This window comes from Lagopus muta, chromosome 8 (genome assembly GCF_023343835.1).
Source record: "Lagopus muta isolate bLagMut1 chromosome 8, bLagMut1 primary, whole genome shotgun sequence".
NCBI classification, from domain to species: Eukaryota; Metazoa; Chordata; class Aves; order Galliformes; family Phasianidae; genus Lagopus; species Lagopus muta.
In genome coordinates this window covers 144,467-163,184 of record NC_064440.1, presented here as the reverse complement: position 1 = coordinate 163,184, position 18,718 = coordinate 144,467, and the positions used below count along the sequence as shown (strand labels likewise).

Sequence of the window (18,718 nt, the reverse complement as noted above, 5' to 3'; positions counted from 1 at the left end):
AATCATGCCTCGCATGTTATTATGTTGGCTCACGACATCAAAGGCAGATGTAGGTGGTGTGGGAGTAGAGGTTGAACCATCCCACCAATATTACATTACATGTTATTGTTGGGCAACATATGGCAGCAGACAGGCATTCTGACAAGATGGAGACTGACATGCAAGTGTGTTTGAAGCGAAGGTGTGAAACTGAGTTCCTCCATGCAGAAAAAAACTGCATCCACTGATATTCATTGACACTATGACACTTATGGAGCCCACACAGTAAACGTGAGCACAGTGTGGCAGTGGGTGGTGAGTTTCAGCAGTGGCAACAGTGGTCACCTCCACTGGTGCATATTTTTACAAGCATAACATGCAGGCTTTTCTTCATTGCTGGCAAAAATACACAGCTAGTGGCAGTGCCTATGCTGAAAAATAGTGTTTTGTAGCTGAGAAATGTCCTCTAACAAATGTTGTTGTGTTCCTTGTACCTATTGCAGTTTCCATAGTAATAGGTAGGAAGCATTACTTTCAGAGCAACCAATGTATATTTTGAATTGTTACAATTACCTTCTGGTCTGCTAAGCACATATCTTCATTAGGCTTCTTTAGCTCTTTTGCCATTTCTAGTTCCAGTCTTCGCTGTTCTAGTTTACGTTCTTTATTTAGCCTTTTTTCGTCACGTTTCTCTTGCTTCAATCGCTCTTTTTCCTTCAGGAGAATTAAAAGGGCAAAGAATAAAACCCATGACTATTTAAAGAGGAACAATCTAAGAATCTGAAAAGCATTATTTATGTAATTTCAATAATTACCACAGTAACTTAAAGAATGCACTGAAGTAAAAAAAGATGGAATCTACACAAATAGAATCCCTCAGTTTGACCTGCAGGTCCTTGCTCAGCCATGCTGCTTTCCAGCCTCCTCTGCTTGATTTCTTGTGCAGGGAGACAGAGAGCTCTTGTGCTGTCAGAAAGGCATCCTTAGAGTTGTCAGCTCTGTTCTGCCCCTAAGGACTGCTTCCTAGGGCATCTCATCCAGTGGTTCCTTAAATAGCCAGCAGTTTGCTTGCCTCCACCCGTTCACCAGGCCCAGATTCCTCGAGTCCACAAACTCACACAGGGCTTGTTTTTTCTACAGCCCAGCGCCTCCAATCTTAACTTCTCTAATGAGCACTGAACACCACATCCAGCAATTCACCTATCGTTCTTTTCTCCAGTGCCTGTACCAGGAAGTTATCCTCAAAGACATAGTAATCCAAATGCCTGTTTAGTTTTTCTGGATTACAGTCTGTTACTTTTAAATTAAACTAATGAACATTCTTTAGTGCCTAAGATTCAACTACTTCTCTGACAAACAGATGATATGATAATGGTTATATCACTTCAACCTCTTAACTATGTCTACTTTATTTATGCCATCACTAGCATAAGCAGTCTCAGATTTCATATACAAAAAATAGTTTCATATAAAAAAAATATAAAAAGTAAAACAAAAAATTTAGATACTATATTTTGGCACTGATATTCCCTTGAAGATAATATCGGGGTTTTATTTGCAAACAACCTCCCAGGATGAATCAAGATGCATATTACTTTATCCTTGTCTACTAGAAGTGGACAAAGAAAGCTAACTTAGTTGCAAACATAAACAGCTTCACTGCAAATGTTTGTCTTAGGAAAGCTATTACCTACTTTCTTCTGCAGCCTTGTAATGAAATTGAGTCCGGACTTCTGAACTAGTTATTCAGCTAACTTCTATCAGGGTTACAGCAGATTAAGAGCACAGAAACTTTGCTGTCTTTCAAATGGTGCTATGACTAAGAGGAATATTTAATTAGTTAAGGGTCTGATTAGTGTACTTGATAGAAGTAGTTTGATAGGAACTGGTTTAGGTTGTGCAGATGCAGACTACCAGCTTCTCATGAATGCTTTTTTCCCCACCTATAAAGAAGCCATCTAATATTCTTTAATTTATAAGCAAGGCAACAATCTGAATTACCAAAAGCACTCTAATTTTGCAGTACTTTAGAAGAAACACCTTAATTCAGTTGGCCAACGGACAACCAGTTAAGCAGTGCAGAAGGTGTGAAGAATCTTCATCACTAATCCTCATAATACTCGAGTGGTATCAGACCCAGTTGTGATACAGTAAGTTTATATAAATGAAAGCAATCACCAGAAATATTAAGAAACACCTTTCATAAGCCAAGTGCAGCAATGTTGAAAATAGTTGAATGGTTTTCAGAAACAAATCAAAAAAATCTATGAGTTTAGATGGTCAGCATCAGAAAAAGTCTGAAATTTTGTAAAGTGAAATCAAGCAATGTTTTGTTGTAAGTTTAATATTGGTATGTTTTAAAAAGAAAGTAAGCCAAATAACTAGAATCACAAGCAAGATAAGGCAAAATGTTCACACATTAAATAACATGAACATTTAGGGCTCTACCTCCTGACTGAGAATTTTAGAGATTTTAGTAAAGCAAAATGAGAGGTGAAGCATGTGTCTTCTGAAATGCAATAGTATGTTCTAAGTAGAAAAAATATATTTATTATGGTGTAATAACCCTATCTGCATGGTTTCATGCAAAATCCGCAAGTCCAATAACTTTGGAATGGAATAAGATGTGCAATTTTAGCCCTAAGTACTGAATAAATGTTGCTCAAGAAGTCTGACAAGCGTGTTTATGATCTAACTGTCCATATACACAAGAACAATAGGAAAAAGAAAGAAAAAAACAAATTTCCTTTCTGGGAAATACTGAGGGCTCTGAAATCACTACGCAGTTCTTGATGTCTTGTGACGGAAAGACATCGCCATCAGGGATGGAAGGAACCTTCTGAGACCATGCGCTTCCACCTCTGCCCAGTAAAAACCCCACTCAAGTAGGCTGAGCTGCAGCTTCCTTGGGGTCCTATTAAACCATCCTCAAAATAAACTTTTCTTATCTTCAAAAGGAGTTTCTTGTATTTAAATTTCTGCCAGTTGCTTCTTTTCCTGGCTCTGCGCTGTGTACAAATGACACACCATGTGACTGCAACTACAGGTAAATGAAGGACAAAGCTCTTCTTACAGATCACCATGGAATGAAATACCAAAAACATCAGAACTGTCAGAGGTCAATTACTCACTTCTGCTTTTTTACGTGCTTCCATGGCTTTCATAAGCATCATATGTTGTCTTCTCCTCTCTCGTTCCTATTGAAGCAGATAAGATTAGAACAAAACTAATCCCACACATTAACATCGGTTAAAAAGTTGAGTGCAAGTTTAGCATTAATAGACAAGTCACAGTAAATACTAAATATAGAATGGCCAAGTCTGTGCATGTTTTAGTTCAGGTTTAGAAAGCAAAATACAAGAACAATCAAAAGCAAAAAGGTAAAGCAATGAACATGGAGACAGTGTAAAAAAGAAGCATACAGATTTACTTATGGTCAGTTGTGATGCTGCTCCTTCATAAGCTGGCAGAACAAAAAGCATAATGGTTGGCTGGAACAGATCAGTTACCTTACATCTGCTATTAGGGAACTTGATATTTACTTCTTCAATAGCCAATTCAGCAGAAAATTTATTTAATGGTTGTTTTAAATATTGCAAATATTAACATTTTTATGATCAAGCAACAAATTAGTATGATGAATTTTTGCAGCTCCAGATCAGTCCTAAACAGACTAATGGTGGCACATATACATACATGCACTGAATTTATTGATGTCTTTCCCTCAGTAAACTTTGTCAATTACTTCAAATACATTAAGGAGCTGCATTCTAGAGCAGTATGTATGTTTTTTTTCCTAAAAGCCTTAAAAGCTGTAGAGTAGATCTTAACGCCAGTTAAGCAAAGTAAATTCTATCACCGAGTTCAGTGAGGCTACAATTATCAGTCTAATGTTTCACTCCACAATTACAATGCTATTTACTCTGACAGCTAATTTGTTCAGTACTTTACAAACTTCGGAGAGATACAATTCTTAAATAAATTAATCCAAATCACTGCTAAAATCCTCTGGATACATTCCCAATGAACGGGACAATGTTTAGAAAATTATTCATGTGACAACCTACTCGTGTTTGCATTTATTATAACTTATGTTATTCCCTGATTTTATACATTAGTCCAACGTACACTGGGACATCAGCAACACAGATTACAGTTTAGAAGGTCATTTATAGACTGTCACATTCTATTTATATGTTTGAGACATCTTTTTTTTTTTTCTTAACAGACAAGACAAGCAGATGTATGCAATGCACTGCGCTGTAAAGCCATGCAGCAGTATGTAATATGACAGCAGCCAGTGCTACATTTTATGCATTGCTATGACAACCATATCACAACCAAATCACAATGCGGTGTTAGATGTACAAAAATAAACATACCCATACCATATCTAGTCTATGCCTCTCCAACTCCTGGTAGAAAGAGTTGGCACAGTATTATGAAACAGAAATCACAAAGTCATAAAACCACTTTAAAATCCCCCAAAAGACCCCAATACCAAAGCAAGCAACAAATCATAAGATGAAAGAAAAAATGTGCAGGAATCAAACCCAAAAATTTTAAAAGGACATATTTTAAAGATTTTTATCCCCCATACAGCTTAAGTACTGGTTTATAATTGGCATTCTGCCTGCCTGGTCAACTAAATGCATACTCACCTGGTGCTTGAGAAGAACAGCTTGTTGCCTTCGCATCTCTTTTTCCTTAAGCAAAAGAAATGTATTCAACGTATCAAAACATACATCCCAACACTTTGGTATAATGAAACAGCACACCCCAATAAAAATTTTATTTCATGTATCGGCTACAGAAGAGTAATTGCATGTATTCTGAGCTGGGAATTCAGTGTTAAAGTACACCAAGAACAAACATTAAAGCAGTAAGAGAAGTGCACATATTTCTTCCAGCGTTTGCAGAAAAGTTCTAGAGGCTTCTATACACACAGCCTGCACAAGACTTCATTTGCTGGGAAATAGCAAAATAATTTGATACAGCGTGCTTGAAAAAATATTGTGAACAATGCTGCTGTACCAGTATTTCGAGTCATGCTAACCAAATATCACGTAAGAAAAACTTCAACAGTATATAAAAATAGCATCTGCATAAATGTGCTTTTCTGTCTTTGTGTACGCCACTTACATCTACAAGATGGTGCTAAAGAACGTAACATATATATTCTAACAAATGTATTCATATGTCGTATCCATTCAGTTCCATACTCAGTGAATGATAGCTCCTGATTTTCTCTATTAACAAGTTATTAAAAATAACATCTGCAGCAGATCTAAACTAACCTTTATTCGTTTTTCAGCCTCCAGTAATTTAGCATTTGCTGCTTCTTCTTTCTTCTTCTTTTTTGCCTGTGCACGCAAAAATAGATCACTCAACAAGAACACCACAACTTGAAAATAATTTCTTCAGAAATAAAGTACATCTTAAAGCATTCAAAGTGACATTATGTATTAAGAATACAGTCCAAGCAATTTCGTCCTCATGTCGCATAATTATTCATAATTGATTTTAATTCTTCATTTGGCACTTATAACTATCAAAATCAGAACACAGAAAAAACAAAATATAAGTAGCAAAAAGATGAAACTATTAGTAGGAAACTTGAAAACTAGCAATCTGTCTCTGTTACTCTATTATAGTACCAGCATATTATGTGGGTATAATACATATCTTGCAGCACATGTATTTCTGTAAGTGTTTTAAAACTTCTGCATTTCATTCAGTGTATGGCATGATTCTGTGTTAACATCCTAACACTGCAAAGTTATACAGCTGAAGTTAGCTTAACTATCTGACTTCTATTGGTTTTTGGATAACAAGATTATTTGTGCAGGAAGTAAGGAACCCATATTTCCAAGATTTGGTTCTAAGTTACATTTATTTCTATTCTTTTTTTTTTCCTTTTTTTTGTAAGATGGAATATTTAATAACTGAATTTTTTTTATCTGACCCCCTAAGTGCATGTTGTTAGATCTGCTTGCTTGGTAACACTCCTCGCTACATGTGTGACTCCTAAAGGACAGCATTCTTAAAAAAAGAATTGTATTATTTGAGCTATTATGTCTACCTCTAAAATTTGCTGAGCTCGAAGTTCTTTCTCCATTCTGATTTGCTGGATACGCTTAATCTTCTCCTACAAAGGGAAGAAAGTTGCTTTTTTTTTTTTTTTCTTGTAAAGACAGTATAAAGAAAAAACAAAACCAAAAAACAAACAACAACAACAACAAAACATTAGAAGACGTCTGATACCCCTGAAGGAACCACCCACAGCTATGTACAGATGCACATGTTTAAGAAGTCACAGCAGTATTTTATTTATTTATTTATTTATTTTTACGCCTTTAAGAGGAGATGATTCTGTAAGTGAACTAGCAGCATTCAGTCCTAACAGGCAATGGTAGAGATATCTAGCAATGAATAAAAATGGCAGCTATACCATGAAAAGGGTGATTTGATGCAATCTCACCTAACAAGATACACAGATCTCAAATTGTTAATTTCTACCTTCATTCTAGTGGTTTTTCAATCAATTTTGGAACAACATGCAGAATCTGAGTACTGCTAAACCCGAAGTATGTCAGCCAGTAAGCATCACAGCCATGTATCATGGAGAACACATTCACAATCAAGTAGACTTCCGTATTCCCAGATACAGGCTTTGGGTTTCGGTAGATTTGGATGCCTTAATTTGTATTGTATAGGAATGAATTTCCTAGTTGCTGTAGTGTAACAAGAATAACAAGAAATCAGGTTGAGGCAACAGCCACAAGCTGACACAAGCATGTTTCATTTCACACATACATACACACACATACACACACACACACACACACACACACACAGCTAAAAAAATCGAAGAAAAACCACAGGAAAAAAATCAAGCTAAGCAAACTTGTAAATTTTGTTCCGAGCTTTAAAAATATATATTATATTATGAAATAATAAAAAAATCAGCACTCTCAATTTACCTGTTGTTTCATTATCTTCATCTGCTCTTTTTGCTTCCGCTTTTCCTCAGCTGCCATGATAGCTTTAAAAAAATACAATTGAAAAATTAGTATCAGCAGAAAATGATGAAGGACAGATAACTTCACATCCATTGCTTTCAAAGTACCCCTCACAGGTCTGATCCATACCTTGTTGTTTTTTCGCTTCTTTGGCAGCTCGAGCTTGTTCCTGCTTCTGGAGTTTTCTCAGTAGCTTTATCTGTGCTGCTTGTCTAGCTATTTCTGTTACAACAAGGAAAAAGTTCATAAAAACAGTTCTCTCTAACAATAAAGATAGAACTCATATTCCCATATGTGTGTGAAGAACAAGAAATCAGCTGATTTATTTTTGCACGCTCTATCTTGAAAACATTCAACTACCAAATACTGTCTGTGGTATCTGCACACTGATATGTGCACTGTAAAGTAAGTATGCAACAGAAAAAGAATATGAACAGTTTCTACAAAAAAAATAATGCACTGCTTTTGGAGAAATTTATCCATGAAGTGTGAGATAGCATCCAGCTAATAATGCTGCTTTGTTTAAAAGCCAATTTCTTTCTTTTTAAATAAGAAATTACTTGTCACAGAGTACTAGATTGGCATTTAATTCAGAAGTCCTGGAATTACTGTTTTCCTTATTTGTTACTTAGTCCTGTTCTCTCCAGCTTAAATCCTACAACTTTGTCCTCTGCCTATTGAGATCAATTTTCCTTCATTCAATCAAAAACACAGTGTAGAGGTAGAGGGGAAAATGAGATTCTAAGCAGGGTGAAAAAGCTAATTTCTAGTTCCAGTGTTGTTTGAGCTGGTAATAGAGACCACACAGAGATCTTTTTGTTTATGCAAATTTAAAACAAAAACATCAAGAGCAACCAAAGCACTGGATGTCTGCTTTTTTAACTTCTATAACTAAATAAAGTAATTACAGAATAAACTTTCAGACATCCACCCATGTGCTCACACTTCTTTTGATTCATATATGTCTACTGATCATGAAATAGGAAAGGGCTGCAATAAAAGCATTTGACAAAGTTCTAAAATGAAATGTCGTATATTAGCAAAATACATCTCTTTAGAAAAACCATCAAGTCTCCATGCACTGACACTCTCACGTGTTTGTGAAAGCAGTAAAACACTCCTCACCTTGTGCCTGTAGCTTTCTTAAAAGCTTCGCATCAGTGTTGTCTAGAAATTCAGTGCTTCCAACGTTTGGAGGTCGGCCTTTGCGACGTCTCATTCTTGATTCCTCTCTAGAATGCTGTCTGTCTGGATTTGGTGGCCGTCCTCTACGCCCTTCCATAGCTCTAATGCAGGGAATGACTTCCTCCTCCTTCAGAAGACACCACTGCATGCCCTTTTAATTGACACATTTCACACAGAAGTATTATAAACACAGAATCAAAAAAGAAAAGACATCTGAGAACAAGAACAGTGTATGCTTTTATAAGATAAAAATAAAATATAAATATATGTTTTAATATATATTAAATCCTTCTACATACATGAAGTTTTAATGAATTATATATAGAGAAGAGCTGAGATGGACTATCTGAGCCGTACAACGTTCCAGTGATTCACAGAAATGTTATATTGACAGCTTATCACTACAGAGCATTTCACAACTGCACTACGATGCAAGACACTGAAATCTACTCAGTGGCATCCACAACAATTACATAGCAGCAACATCACTGATGCATTACTTTTAATTAATTTAGGCCATGCTACCTAATGCTCTACTCACATTTAAGCGGAAACAAATTCTTCTTCATCATATAAACCAAAAAATAACTGCACTGCTTTCAGAGAATCCACTGCTCAATGCAAATGAAAAAAAAAGTCAACGTATGGATCACTGTCCTCCAATTTGAAGTACTGACAGAAACTCTGTCATAAAGAAGAACAAAATGCGGTGGTCCATCTACAAAAACTGCTTTCTGTGTGCTGTGTATCTTAGTTTTACAACTGCACCAAAAAAAGCAGGTTTATTTTAATTCTGAAGTATTTTGTACAATTTAGTTATTCTTCTTTCTTGTGCAAGAAAATTTCTGCACCAAACCGAACTGAAAGAAATCGGAAGCTTCTAAATTTTCATACTCCGTCTTAATCAAAAGCTGCAGAAACTAATTTTCGAACTTAATAAAGCATGAAGCAACTTGTTCAGCAACTTCTTCTTTCACTATGAATACTATTTCTTCACGCAATCTCAAAAGCAAACATTGAAATACTTTGTTAGAAAAAGCTTTCAATTAACTGACAAGAAGCGGAGCTTATTGTAGCTGCTGAATGTAACAGTAGCTCAGCCTACCGGCTCCTGCTGTAACACCCACCTACGTCACAACTGTTTCCAGGCTGCATGGGGCTGTCAGCAACCTGGCGGCAGTCCCTGTCTACAGCAGGGGTTTGGAACCCGGCGATCTTAAAGGCCCTTTCCAACACAAACTACTCTCATGTTTCTATGTACAGACTTTATCATATTCAAAAAATAGAAAAAATTGAAGTAACTTCTGGACTCCGCTGTAATCTAGCCTAGAAAGTTTGTTAAAAGATTTTGGAACTGTCTGCTAAATCAGGAATTAATTTTGGTAGCGTATAAAACACTTTTATTATATGTTCACAAAAAAATACACTTGCACTACCAAATTTTCCTCATTTGAAAGTGCATAAGTACTGAAGCAAGCCCAAAGCACATTTTTTGCTTATTTTGTCAAATTACTTTTAATTCTTTTTACTTATTCTTCACAATGTATCAGAAATGTTTAAGCCTGAACCACTCCCAGTCAGGACCATCATAAGACTACATCTCACACTCAGTTTACAGAGATTCCAAAGGACTACATTAGTATGGTCTTAAATACCAGCTGTTCAGAACCACAACCATATCACGACATGTACAGTACATCACTGCAAAGGACTTTTATATTTAATCATACTTAATTTTCTAACAACAGAAGTAAACATTGTTCATTTTACTGCCCAGTACCTGCATTATAGTTTACCAGAAGTTTAGTTTATGAAGCTGAGCAAGCTATGCTAGATTTAATACCATATTTATCACGTAGACTAACACTGAACCCATGAAATGCCATAAATCTTATGTGACCAAAAAAGCAAACAAACAAACAAAAACTCATTCAAGAAGCAGAAGAAGCTGCAGCTGCGGTTCAGCTTGGATCCTGAAATGGAGATTTCTTTTGCTTTCCATTTAATTTTCTATGGTCAATAACACTAACGATAACAAACATTCAGGTCTCTATCTACAAGTCTCTGAGATCATTATTACCACAAACTGTGGATGCATATTGCAGTCACGTAATCCTCACAGAAGAGAAACTAGAAGCCAACAGGAATAAGATTCAATAAGCAGTAAGAACCATCATTTCAAAAAAAGGGAAGAAGATTACTTAACATCTTGCCAGATACTGTGATTAAACTTGTTTCCACAATTTCACAAAAATAGTTTAAACAAGATCCACTGAGAGACACTGAGTAGACAAACTATATAATAGGTCCCAGGACAGCCCTGTACCTGAAAACACATGGACACACCTGGAGTTATTATTCCTATAGGTGTGTCAACTTTATTTCCCCAAGGCATTCACTGAGAGATGCTGCTGGAGACAGAACACAGGGCTCTGCACAACTCCTGGTCTGTACCAGTATGGCTGTTCTTTTATATTGAAATCACTGTGCTGACAGAGAAACAGAATGAAATTTACTGGATTAATTATTACCGATTTTCCAATGATATCCGATTTTATTTTTAAGCACAGAAATCACAGCACGCTGATGAAGATCATTCAATTACCTAAATCTTTTATAAATTAAGTGACAATTGAGGGTGTGGGGAGGAACGCAGTAGCACATTGTAGCAGCACAATATTCTCTTATTTCATACAGCACTGAGGAAGGAGAGTTTTCAACTGGAATAAATGCACACTAATTCACTAATGAGTGTGCTGATTTATGTCAGTTCAGAACCTGAAGCATGTTTCCATCCTTCATCAATGACTTCAACAGGCCATCTGACAGCTGCCATGCTAACATCTCGTTGATAATCTTAATTCAGTTTTTAATCAAGTTTAATGCTCAAAACAACCTGGAACCCGTTTGTAATTGGTTCAGTGTTTGGGTGGCTCAAATGTCATGGAAAAGAGAATCTCATGATAAGAGAACACAAACAGAAGTCAACATTTTTGTTTCTTATTACCCAGATTTCATGTGACAAAATAAACACTTCTTTGAGTCTTCTCTTGATGTTCCCTTAAGAAAACATGCCTGAATAATCTAATTCTCATATATCTCAACTGCTGTGAAATTCTCACCACACAAGTTGATAGTTTCATTTAACCATGTATTAAAATACAAACAACCACAATATTAGCCATGCACTACACCATATTTAGCCACTATATCATTACAGCAGTTTTGTATTTTGAAGAATACAAACTCAGAAAAGCAAGAAATAAAGACTTTCTGCATGTAAGTGCTCCTCCAGTTGCATGTGACGAGGACAAGCACTCTGCAACCAACTTCGACAACTACAGAGCACTATGACAACATCTCTCTCCATAGAAGGCAATAATTAACTACCCGTGTTTTGGGATCATATATAAATGTGCATATATATATATATATGCACGTAATTGGAACCAGAATACATTTTTATCACAAAAAACATACATTCTGAGATTCTGTGAGTTTTCTATATGTCAAAGGAGAGAGAAAAAGAAAAAGCAGGACGAGTGTCAATATAAGAGATGCAGTGTCTTCAACATAAACTAAGCTTCACTGCACAAAGAGAAAGAAATCTAAATAATATTTTGAAATGTTGTCCTTTATTGTTGAAACTGATCACAGAATGGCCTGGGTTGAAAGGACCACAATAATCTTCTAGTTTCAACCAATCCAACCAGTAATTTAGTTTCTAACCTTTAGGTCTACGCAATACCTTACTGCAATGAGGCCATCTGCTCAGGCCTAGCAATCATGACAGAGGATGTCAGACATCTAGCTGGCACTGCTGTCTGGAAAAAATAGCTAGAGGCCAGAAGGAACACTATAGGGCTATCTCAAGGGCATAACTATAGAGGGAAGCAGAACAAAGCTGAAAGCCTGCTGGTCAAACTAATGAACAAAGCCACGGGCACTTTACAAGTAGCTGGCATCATAATCTCAGTTTAGATTCGTCCTCCTCATTTCACAGAATCACAGAATTGTAGGGGTTGGAAGGGACCTCCAGAGATCATTGAGTCCAACCTCATTTGTTGTAAACAAACTACAGAAGCAGAAACTACAGTGAGATGTACAATGCTGCATACTACAGTCTCACCTACAGGAATGTGCCCTTCCACCACTTCTCATTTCTGAAGTTTTACTGTACCAAAGAAGGGCAAGATCTGAACATTACCCCATGAATTGAAGGAGGGGAAGAAAAAGATAACTGAAGAAGAGAACAAGGTTATGGAAGGAATATGGGAAACACACGAAGAACCTAACAGGGTAAAAAAGGAACTGATATTCCAACATTTACCATGAATCCAGTTGCTGTTAGGCTTTCAAATTTTTATTATGCAAATACTACATACTTCCATGCAGTATCACAGTCGCACAGGGGAAAACTACAGTGTGGTTATCTATCCAAACTGCTGTAGTAACATATAAACATGCTTATATTTTAAAAAAGAAAATCTATTCATTGAGTGAAGTCCAAAATCTTTTGCACTCATCCTAAAGAAAAGGCAACATGACCAAAGTAGAGAAATAAAGCATGGATCAATCAAAGTACTAATTACCCTAGAATTCTAACATTATTTATTTTGGTGTGATTCCTCTACACAACACACAGTAATTCTGGCACTCTAAAGCATAACCAGTATACTCAGATTTCCCTTCCTTTACGATCTAATGTTTCTAGTGCTTTCTGATAAACCACACACTTGCATTTAAATGTGTATTTTAGACATTTTATGAAGGTGAATATATGAAAGCAGTGTAATGTAAAGCAAACACAGAAATTACCAATACTAGGTTTCTACAAAACAGGAAGACAAGTTTCAGTCAGAAATAGCTGAACACTGACTCAGATAAAACATGGAACTCTGAGTTCCCTCGTACTACACAAAACCAGGCTCAGAGTTGGTCATGAGGCACGCTGAACCCTTGCAAGCTCCTTCTGAAATCTCTGAGAGGTGCAGTTTTCAACACTGCCAGGGATCAAGGCATAAGCAACTCACAATTATTATTATTAAGAAATACGCAGAATTTTCAGAAAGAATAATCTAAAAACAATAAATGCTTCAGACTGTAGCAAAAACTACTTCATCCAAAGTAAGGTTAATGTTCCTTGGATCAAACACTTTACTTTTTAAAAAGCAGATACCTGCGGTCCATCTCTGGCTTCATAGAAGTCACCCACTCCTATTTTTGCACTGAAGCTGAAATTGTCCCTTGAGATATCCATTATTCCATTTCTGCTGAGATACTGAAAAAATCACATATTTTTCCACTTCAGCTTGTAAATAATTACAACCCAGCTTTGTACAGCTAACTGTGAGTGTAATGATTTGCATATTTGATCAAGGTGATATACAGACCGAATCAGCAATCAGGCTGACAAGTGTTATCATCTCCTCACATCATGTATTTTGAAATAAGGATCTTTACTGGAGGAAAAAATGGCATTCTTTTATTGTAAACATGCTTGGTAGCACGAGAACACAGAAGTGAAGAAAAGAATTTACTTTAATACCTTTACTACTTCGGGATACTGTCTCAGCTTCTTTCCGCAAGGTGCAAAATACGCTACTTCTCCCTGAAGACGACCACCAAAGTTTCTTATTCGGGTTTCTCTTTGCCAGCTAGAATAACATGAAATGGATGCACATAACAACTTACTTCTTAAGAAATACATCATGCCAATTCCAGAATTTCACCTGAAGTGCCTAAGTTGCACTCTTGTTATCATTGTTATCTAGTTATCATTTTTTGATAACTAAGTTATCAAAAAATCAAACTGGAAGAAAGAGAAATTGTTACAATGTTGATTGTCAAAATTCTCATTGTACACGAATTCATTTCTATCAAGCTACTGATAAAATCCAGATTTTAGAACAATATTTCAAGGAGTTGGTTGAGTACAGAATGAACTGAAAGGACTAATGTCCAGTGGCAAAAATGCTAAAAGGCAAGTCATGTTTGCAAAGGAGTAAATTTGATGCACAAGTGAATGCATAAAATATGCTCATACTTCTAAAGAGATCTGCAGTCATTGTGAGTTGAAAATCTAAGTCCTGGAAGCCCTTTTCTTGTTTTAAAAATTCCTGGGGCTGAAATACATCATTTCTTCCCCAGCTGATTTTTGAAGGTATCATCTCCCCCTTACAGAATATCAAGAATCTATGCAACCTACCCATATTCCAGAGGAACACGCAACTCCCGTTCATCTGTTACTCTTCGTCTCTTCGAAATGCCTAAAAAAGAATCTCTTATCAACACCTGAGCTTACAAAAAAGAAAGTACCATGTTCCTAAACTATACCTTTAAACTTGCATCCTGAAAAGTTAAATCATTTTTACATTCTAGATAATATATATCTAAAACTTAATGCAACTTATTGCTCTTTGAAAATACTTTTTTTAGTAGTTTTTCTTTAGCTTCTTTTTCTAAAACAAAACAAAACAAAAAAGCAATCATGCCATGCTAAGCCACTTGTCTTGTTTATCTGTGTCAGGTATCATATGGAGATGCACTATAATAATGCCATGCACACCTGTATTTCTATACCAGACAGTTTTTTCAATACAGAAGATGAAAAAGGAAATATTCCTTACTTTAAAAATCCATGACTAGACTCTGTCCTCAAAGTGCACTTTGTATGAGACTGTGGACAACTGCCAAAAGTAGAAAAATTATTCCAGCTATCCAGAATTCAAATACCTTTTGCTTTATTTGGTGCTAATAAAGACTTGAATCAAAAATATAAGCGAAAAAGAAAATCAAATGTGGGGTTTAAATAGTGCTGAACCCTAGTACTTTCCTCAGTTTTTTTCAGAGAACTGTATGTTATCAACTATGTACCCAAACAGATTTGGAAAAATGCATCTCTCAAAAAGCCTGTCTGGAGCTTTTGTTTGAAGAAGATGACATGCCTCTTGCCTGTGTAAACAGACATGAGAAAGTACACCTTCCAAACTTGCTCAAAACTATCACAGTTAGCACTATTTTATGACATAACAGCACAGGTTTCCAATGGAGGTGACTAGAAGATGAGCTGCCCATGCTTGGATGCCAAACTTCTTGGACACACTGCTGCAATCTTAAACTAACAGGACCTTCATATTACTTCATGGTAGAGGGAGCAAAGTTGTTTATCCAAATACAACTGAATTGAGAAAAAGCTGTGTAATGAAAGTCAGATATGGAGAAGAGGCCATGCACCTCTTCAACAACTGACTACCGTCAGGCAAGATGAATACAAGAATATTTTAACAGCGCTACAGCTGGTTCTTAGTGGGGAAAAAAAGGACTGAACCTAACACAATGAGACAAAATTAACACACTGAATCTGTCATGTCCATAACTAATAAAAATCCACCAGCCTTTTAAAAGCATCATAAATCAACCCAAATTTCTGAAAAACAAAATTAACTTCATACTTTTTAAGAACGTGGATTATTCTCAATACGTGTGAAATCTTTTATCGTGTAATTCACCTGCCTGTTCATGGAAAAAAACATGAAGTCGAGCACACATTCCTTTAAAGTTAATGTACTTAATGTCATGGCATTTTATTTCTGTTCCACAGAATTGAACTACAAAGACCAGTCTATGAGTGGATGCAATTAAAAACTTACTTCGCTTGTGTGTTAATTAAATATCAAGTTGCCAATTCAAAGCAGTAAATATGCAAATTGATTTAATTGTTACTGTGCAAATTGAGAAGTCTGACCTTCAAAAAAAAAAAAAAAACCACAGGCTTTTCTGCAGCAGTTGTACCTTTCCAAGTGCAGGATTATCAAATAACTAATGTTATGCTATGTTCTTTCCATAATTTTTTTAAAATAATTCTGTGTGATCTCTACGATCTTATAAACTACTGGTTCAGAGCAATACGTTCAATAAGGATTAATCAATAAGGAGCTTTAGCATAATAAATATAAAATCCAACTACTACTTCTTACTTTCTCTCAAGTACAAAATGACATGGACTAAGATGTCCCAGATGGAGTGTAACATCAGGTTTCTAGGTACCTGTAATTCTGCTGAATGATTTTAACGTCTTTTGGAAACACTTGTGAGAAGATCACCTCATATTAGTGTTAATACTTTTCGTAAGTACCTTAACAATACATGTCACTTAGGTGTTACACAGTATTATATAAAAAGACATTCAGATACCACAGTGTGAACCTGGTGTAAGAGTAGATGGTGTTGTCCCAAGAAAAACTGCAGGCTGGGTCTCAGGACATAAGGCAGATGGTGCAGAGCTTGGGGTCTTTGCTACTTGGAGATTCAGTGGAGTGGAATGAGCTGCAGGTCCAATGGAAGAGCTCTTCATGGAGGAACCAGTTTTCTTCAGTTTCAGTGGAGTTTTTTCACCCTCAGTGTCTGTATCTGATTCATCTTGATCCTTATCATCCTCATCATCTTCATCTTCAGACCCATCCGTATCCGACTCAGAATTACTTTCAGACTCTATTAAGAAAAATTACAGCAAAAGACAGATTAAGGCCAGTTAATTAAAAGCAAACACACTTAAAGGTTTAACACTTGTAAAGCCTTTGGTCTTATTAAAACATGAAGGCTTTCTGACTCTTTATAACATTCCTTTTACCGGAACTTCAAAATGCCTAAAATTATGACAGTATAAACTAGTTCTGTGTTACAATGCACTGTTGTTCCTCACGAGGAGAAGAGAGACAGAAACAGTTTTAAGAGACTGTTTACCGCAGGACAGACTACAGCTAGATTGCCCTGTGAGCCCGGCACGTGTGCCCTGCTGTGAGAAGGGCAACTATACAAGCTGTGAAATCCTGTAAAATAAGGATCAAAGAGGAGGAAGCAAATGGTGGAACCGGGTGCAGAATGAGGCGTGAAAAATGGAGGTAAGGCAAAGTTAAGAGATAGGGTAAAGGACAGATGGGATAAGGAACAGAAAAGAGGCAACAGTTCTGAGGACAACAGAAGGTGTGTGGATAAAAGATTAGAAGAGAATAGCAAAGGCAGAGCAGGACACAAGGGATGTGGGCACCCAGGGGAAGGGAGTGGCTGGGAATATAATGAACTCTTCAAAACAAGTCATGCCTTTCTGAATCACTTGAGTTTTCAAAAACAAATCAGAAAGTTACCTACGAATAATGCAGCCTTTACAACTGTCCTGGTACAATTCTCTAAGCTCATTCTCTACTGTGCTCCTGAATAAAGCCTAGAAATACGCTTTTCTTACCAGTTTTAAAAATTTGAAGGCAATTTTGCTTAGCGCCTCTCTGGCTGAGGAAGTTGGCTCAGCAGATGGGCTCTGCCTGACAGAACCGTCAACCAGCCTATCCTCTCCAACCCTCTCCTGTGCACCCTGCCATGGAAACAGTACGTGAATTGCAGGTTGGGTGATTTGTCTGGACATTAGTTCTTTGACAGCCTTGCCAGAAAGGCCTTGAACCCTATCTACCAGGACAGCTGAAAGTATGCTTGCCATGTAACCAAGTACTAGAATACCCAAAACATTATTTTGGATGTGACATAAGGAAGGACTGGGAGGCATGCACTACTTTCCATGCTATCTGTAAGACACTGGGTGGGCCACGCCACCTCAACATTGCCTTTTGCTATTTAAAAAAATACTGTGGGAAATAAATACGTTTTCAATACATAAAAATAAGTTTCTGCTTTTCCTATTAAAAAGTTTAAACCACCTGATTGGCTATCATCAGAATCATCATCTTCATCATCCTCATCTTCATCTTCATCGTCGTCATCATCATCATTTGAGTCGTCAGATTCTTTACTGCTGGGGGCATCTGAGTCTACCCCTCTGAACTGCTCCACCACCAGTTTTGCAGATGGAAGGCGGTGTTGTGTTTTTACTGCATTTACTGCATTATTGCTGACTGGTTTATCCTTTCCTGAACCGGGTAACATAGGAGAGGTAGAGGGCACAACAAGTGACCGGTTACCAGTTGTTTTTTTCCCACATGCACTCAAGTTCACTGGCAAAGAAAAGGGGGTACTGCTAGCAATGGCTACACTTTCATTGATCTTGGTTTGGGACTTCTGTTTTGTAGTAAGTGCAAGAGGAACTTCCTGGATGACGCTCTGAATAACTCCATTGGGTTGGTGATTACCTAAAAGTGCATTTGTCAGGAATGGATTAGAATGGTTGTTTTCCAAAGATGTGAGTTTTTGATGAGCTGGTGAACTGGATGTTGGTTTTGAGCTTGACAAAGATGCAATAACCTTCTTCAGGCTCTTAGATGATTCCTGTTTCTTTAGCTGTGCTGCTGGGAATGTCTGTTTATATTGTTCCTAAAGAAATAAGAAGAGGAATAAAATCTGAGTTGGTGGTTTTTTTTTTTTTTTTGTTTTTTTTTTTTTGTTTGTTTGTTTGTTTGTTTTCAGCCAAACGAACTCTATTAAATCAAATATCTGCTTTCAGAAAAGCTCTTTTTAATAGAACAGAAGTGCTAGCTACAGAACAAGAGATGAGTAGCTGCAAGTTTTTTCTGTCTCTCCAGTAG

The 18,718-nt window shown here is 36.6% G+C and overlaps 1 protein-coding gene across 14 annotated transcripts in view; it reads right to left on the bottom strand.

Moving 5' to 3' along the window:
* Window positions 1-18,718, bottom strand: part of BAZ2B (bromodomain adjacent to zinc finger domain 2B) — a 102,489-nt gene that overhangs the window by 24,446 nt on the left and 59,325 nt on the right. For 4 of the 14 annotated variants that reach the window (XM_048952412.1, XM_048952420.1, XM_048952414.1 and 1 more), the window contains 14 exons: window positions 17,897-18,506; window positions 16,383-16,679; window positions 14,395-14,455; window positions 13,735-13,843; window positions 13,366-13,467; window positions 8,127-8,337; window positions 7,131-7,223; window positions 6,963-7,024; window positions 6,062-6,127; window positions 5,277-5,342; window positions 4,641-4,685; window positions 4,362-4,394; window positions 3,111-3,176; window positions 553-693 (listed from right to left, as the gene is read on the bottom strand). In XM_048952412.1, coding sequence (XP_048808369.1) covers window positions 553-693; window positions 3,111-3,176; window positions 4,362-4,394; window positions 4,641-4,685; window positions 5,277-5,342; window positions 6,062-6,127; window positions 6,963-7,024; window positions 7,131-7,223; window positions 8,127-8,337; window positions 13,366-13,467; window positions 13,735-13,843; window positions 14,395-14,455; window positions 16,383-16,679; window positions 17,897-18,506 — 1,962 coding nt within the window. The remainder of the gene's footprint in view (window positions 1-552; window positions 694-3,110; window positions 3,177-4,361; window positions 4,395-4,640; window positions 4,686-5,276; window positions 5,343-6,061; window positions 6,128-6,962; window positions 7,025-7,130; window positions 7,224-8,126; window positions 8,338-13,365; window positions 13,468-13,734; window positions 13,844-14,394; window positions 14,456-16,382; window positions 16,680-17,896; window positions 18,507-18,718) is intronic. The other 10 variants (XM_048952415.1, XM_048952416.1, XM_048952418.1 and 7 more) reach the window with 7 other exon arrangements.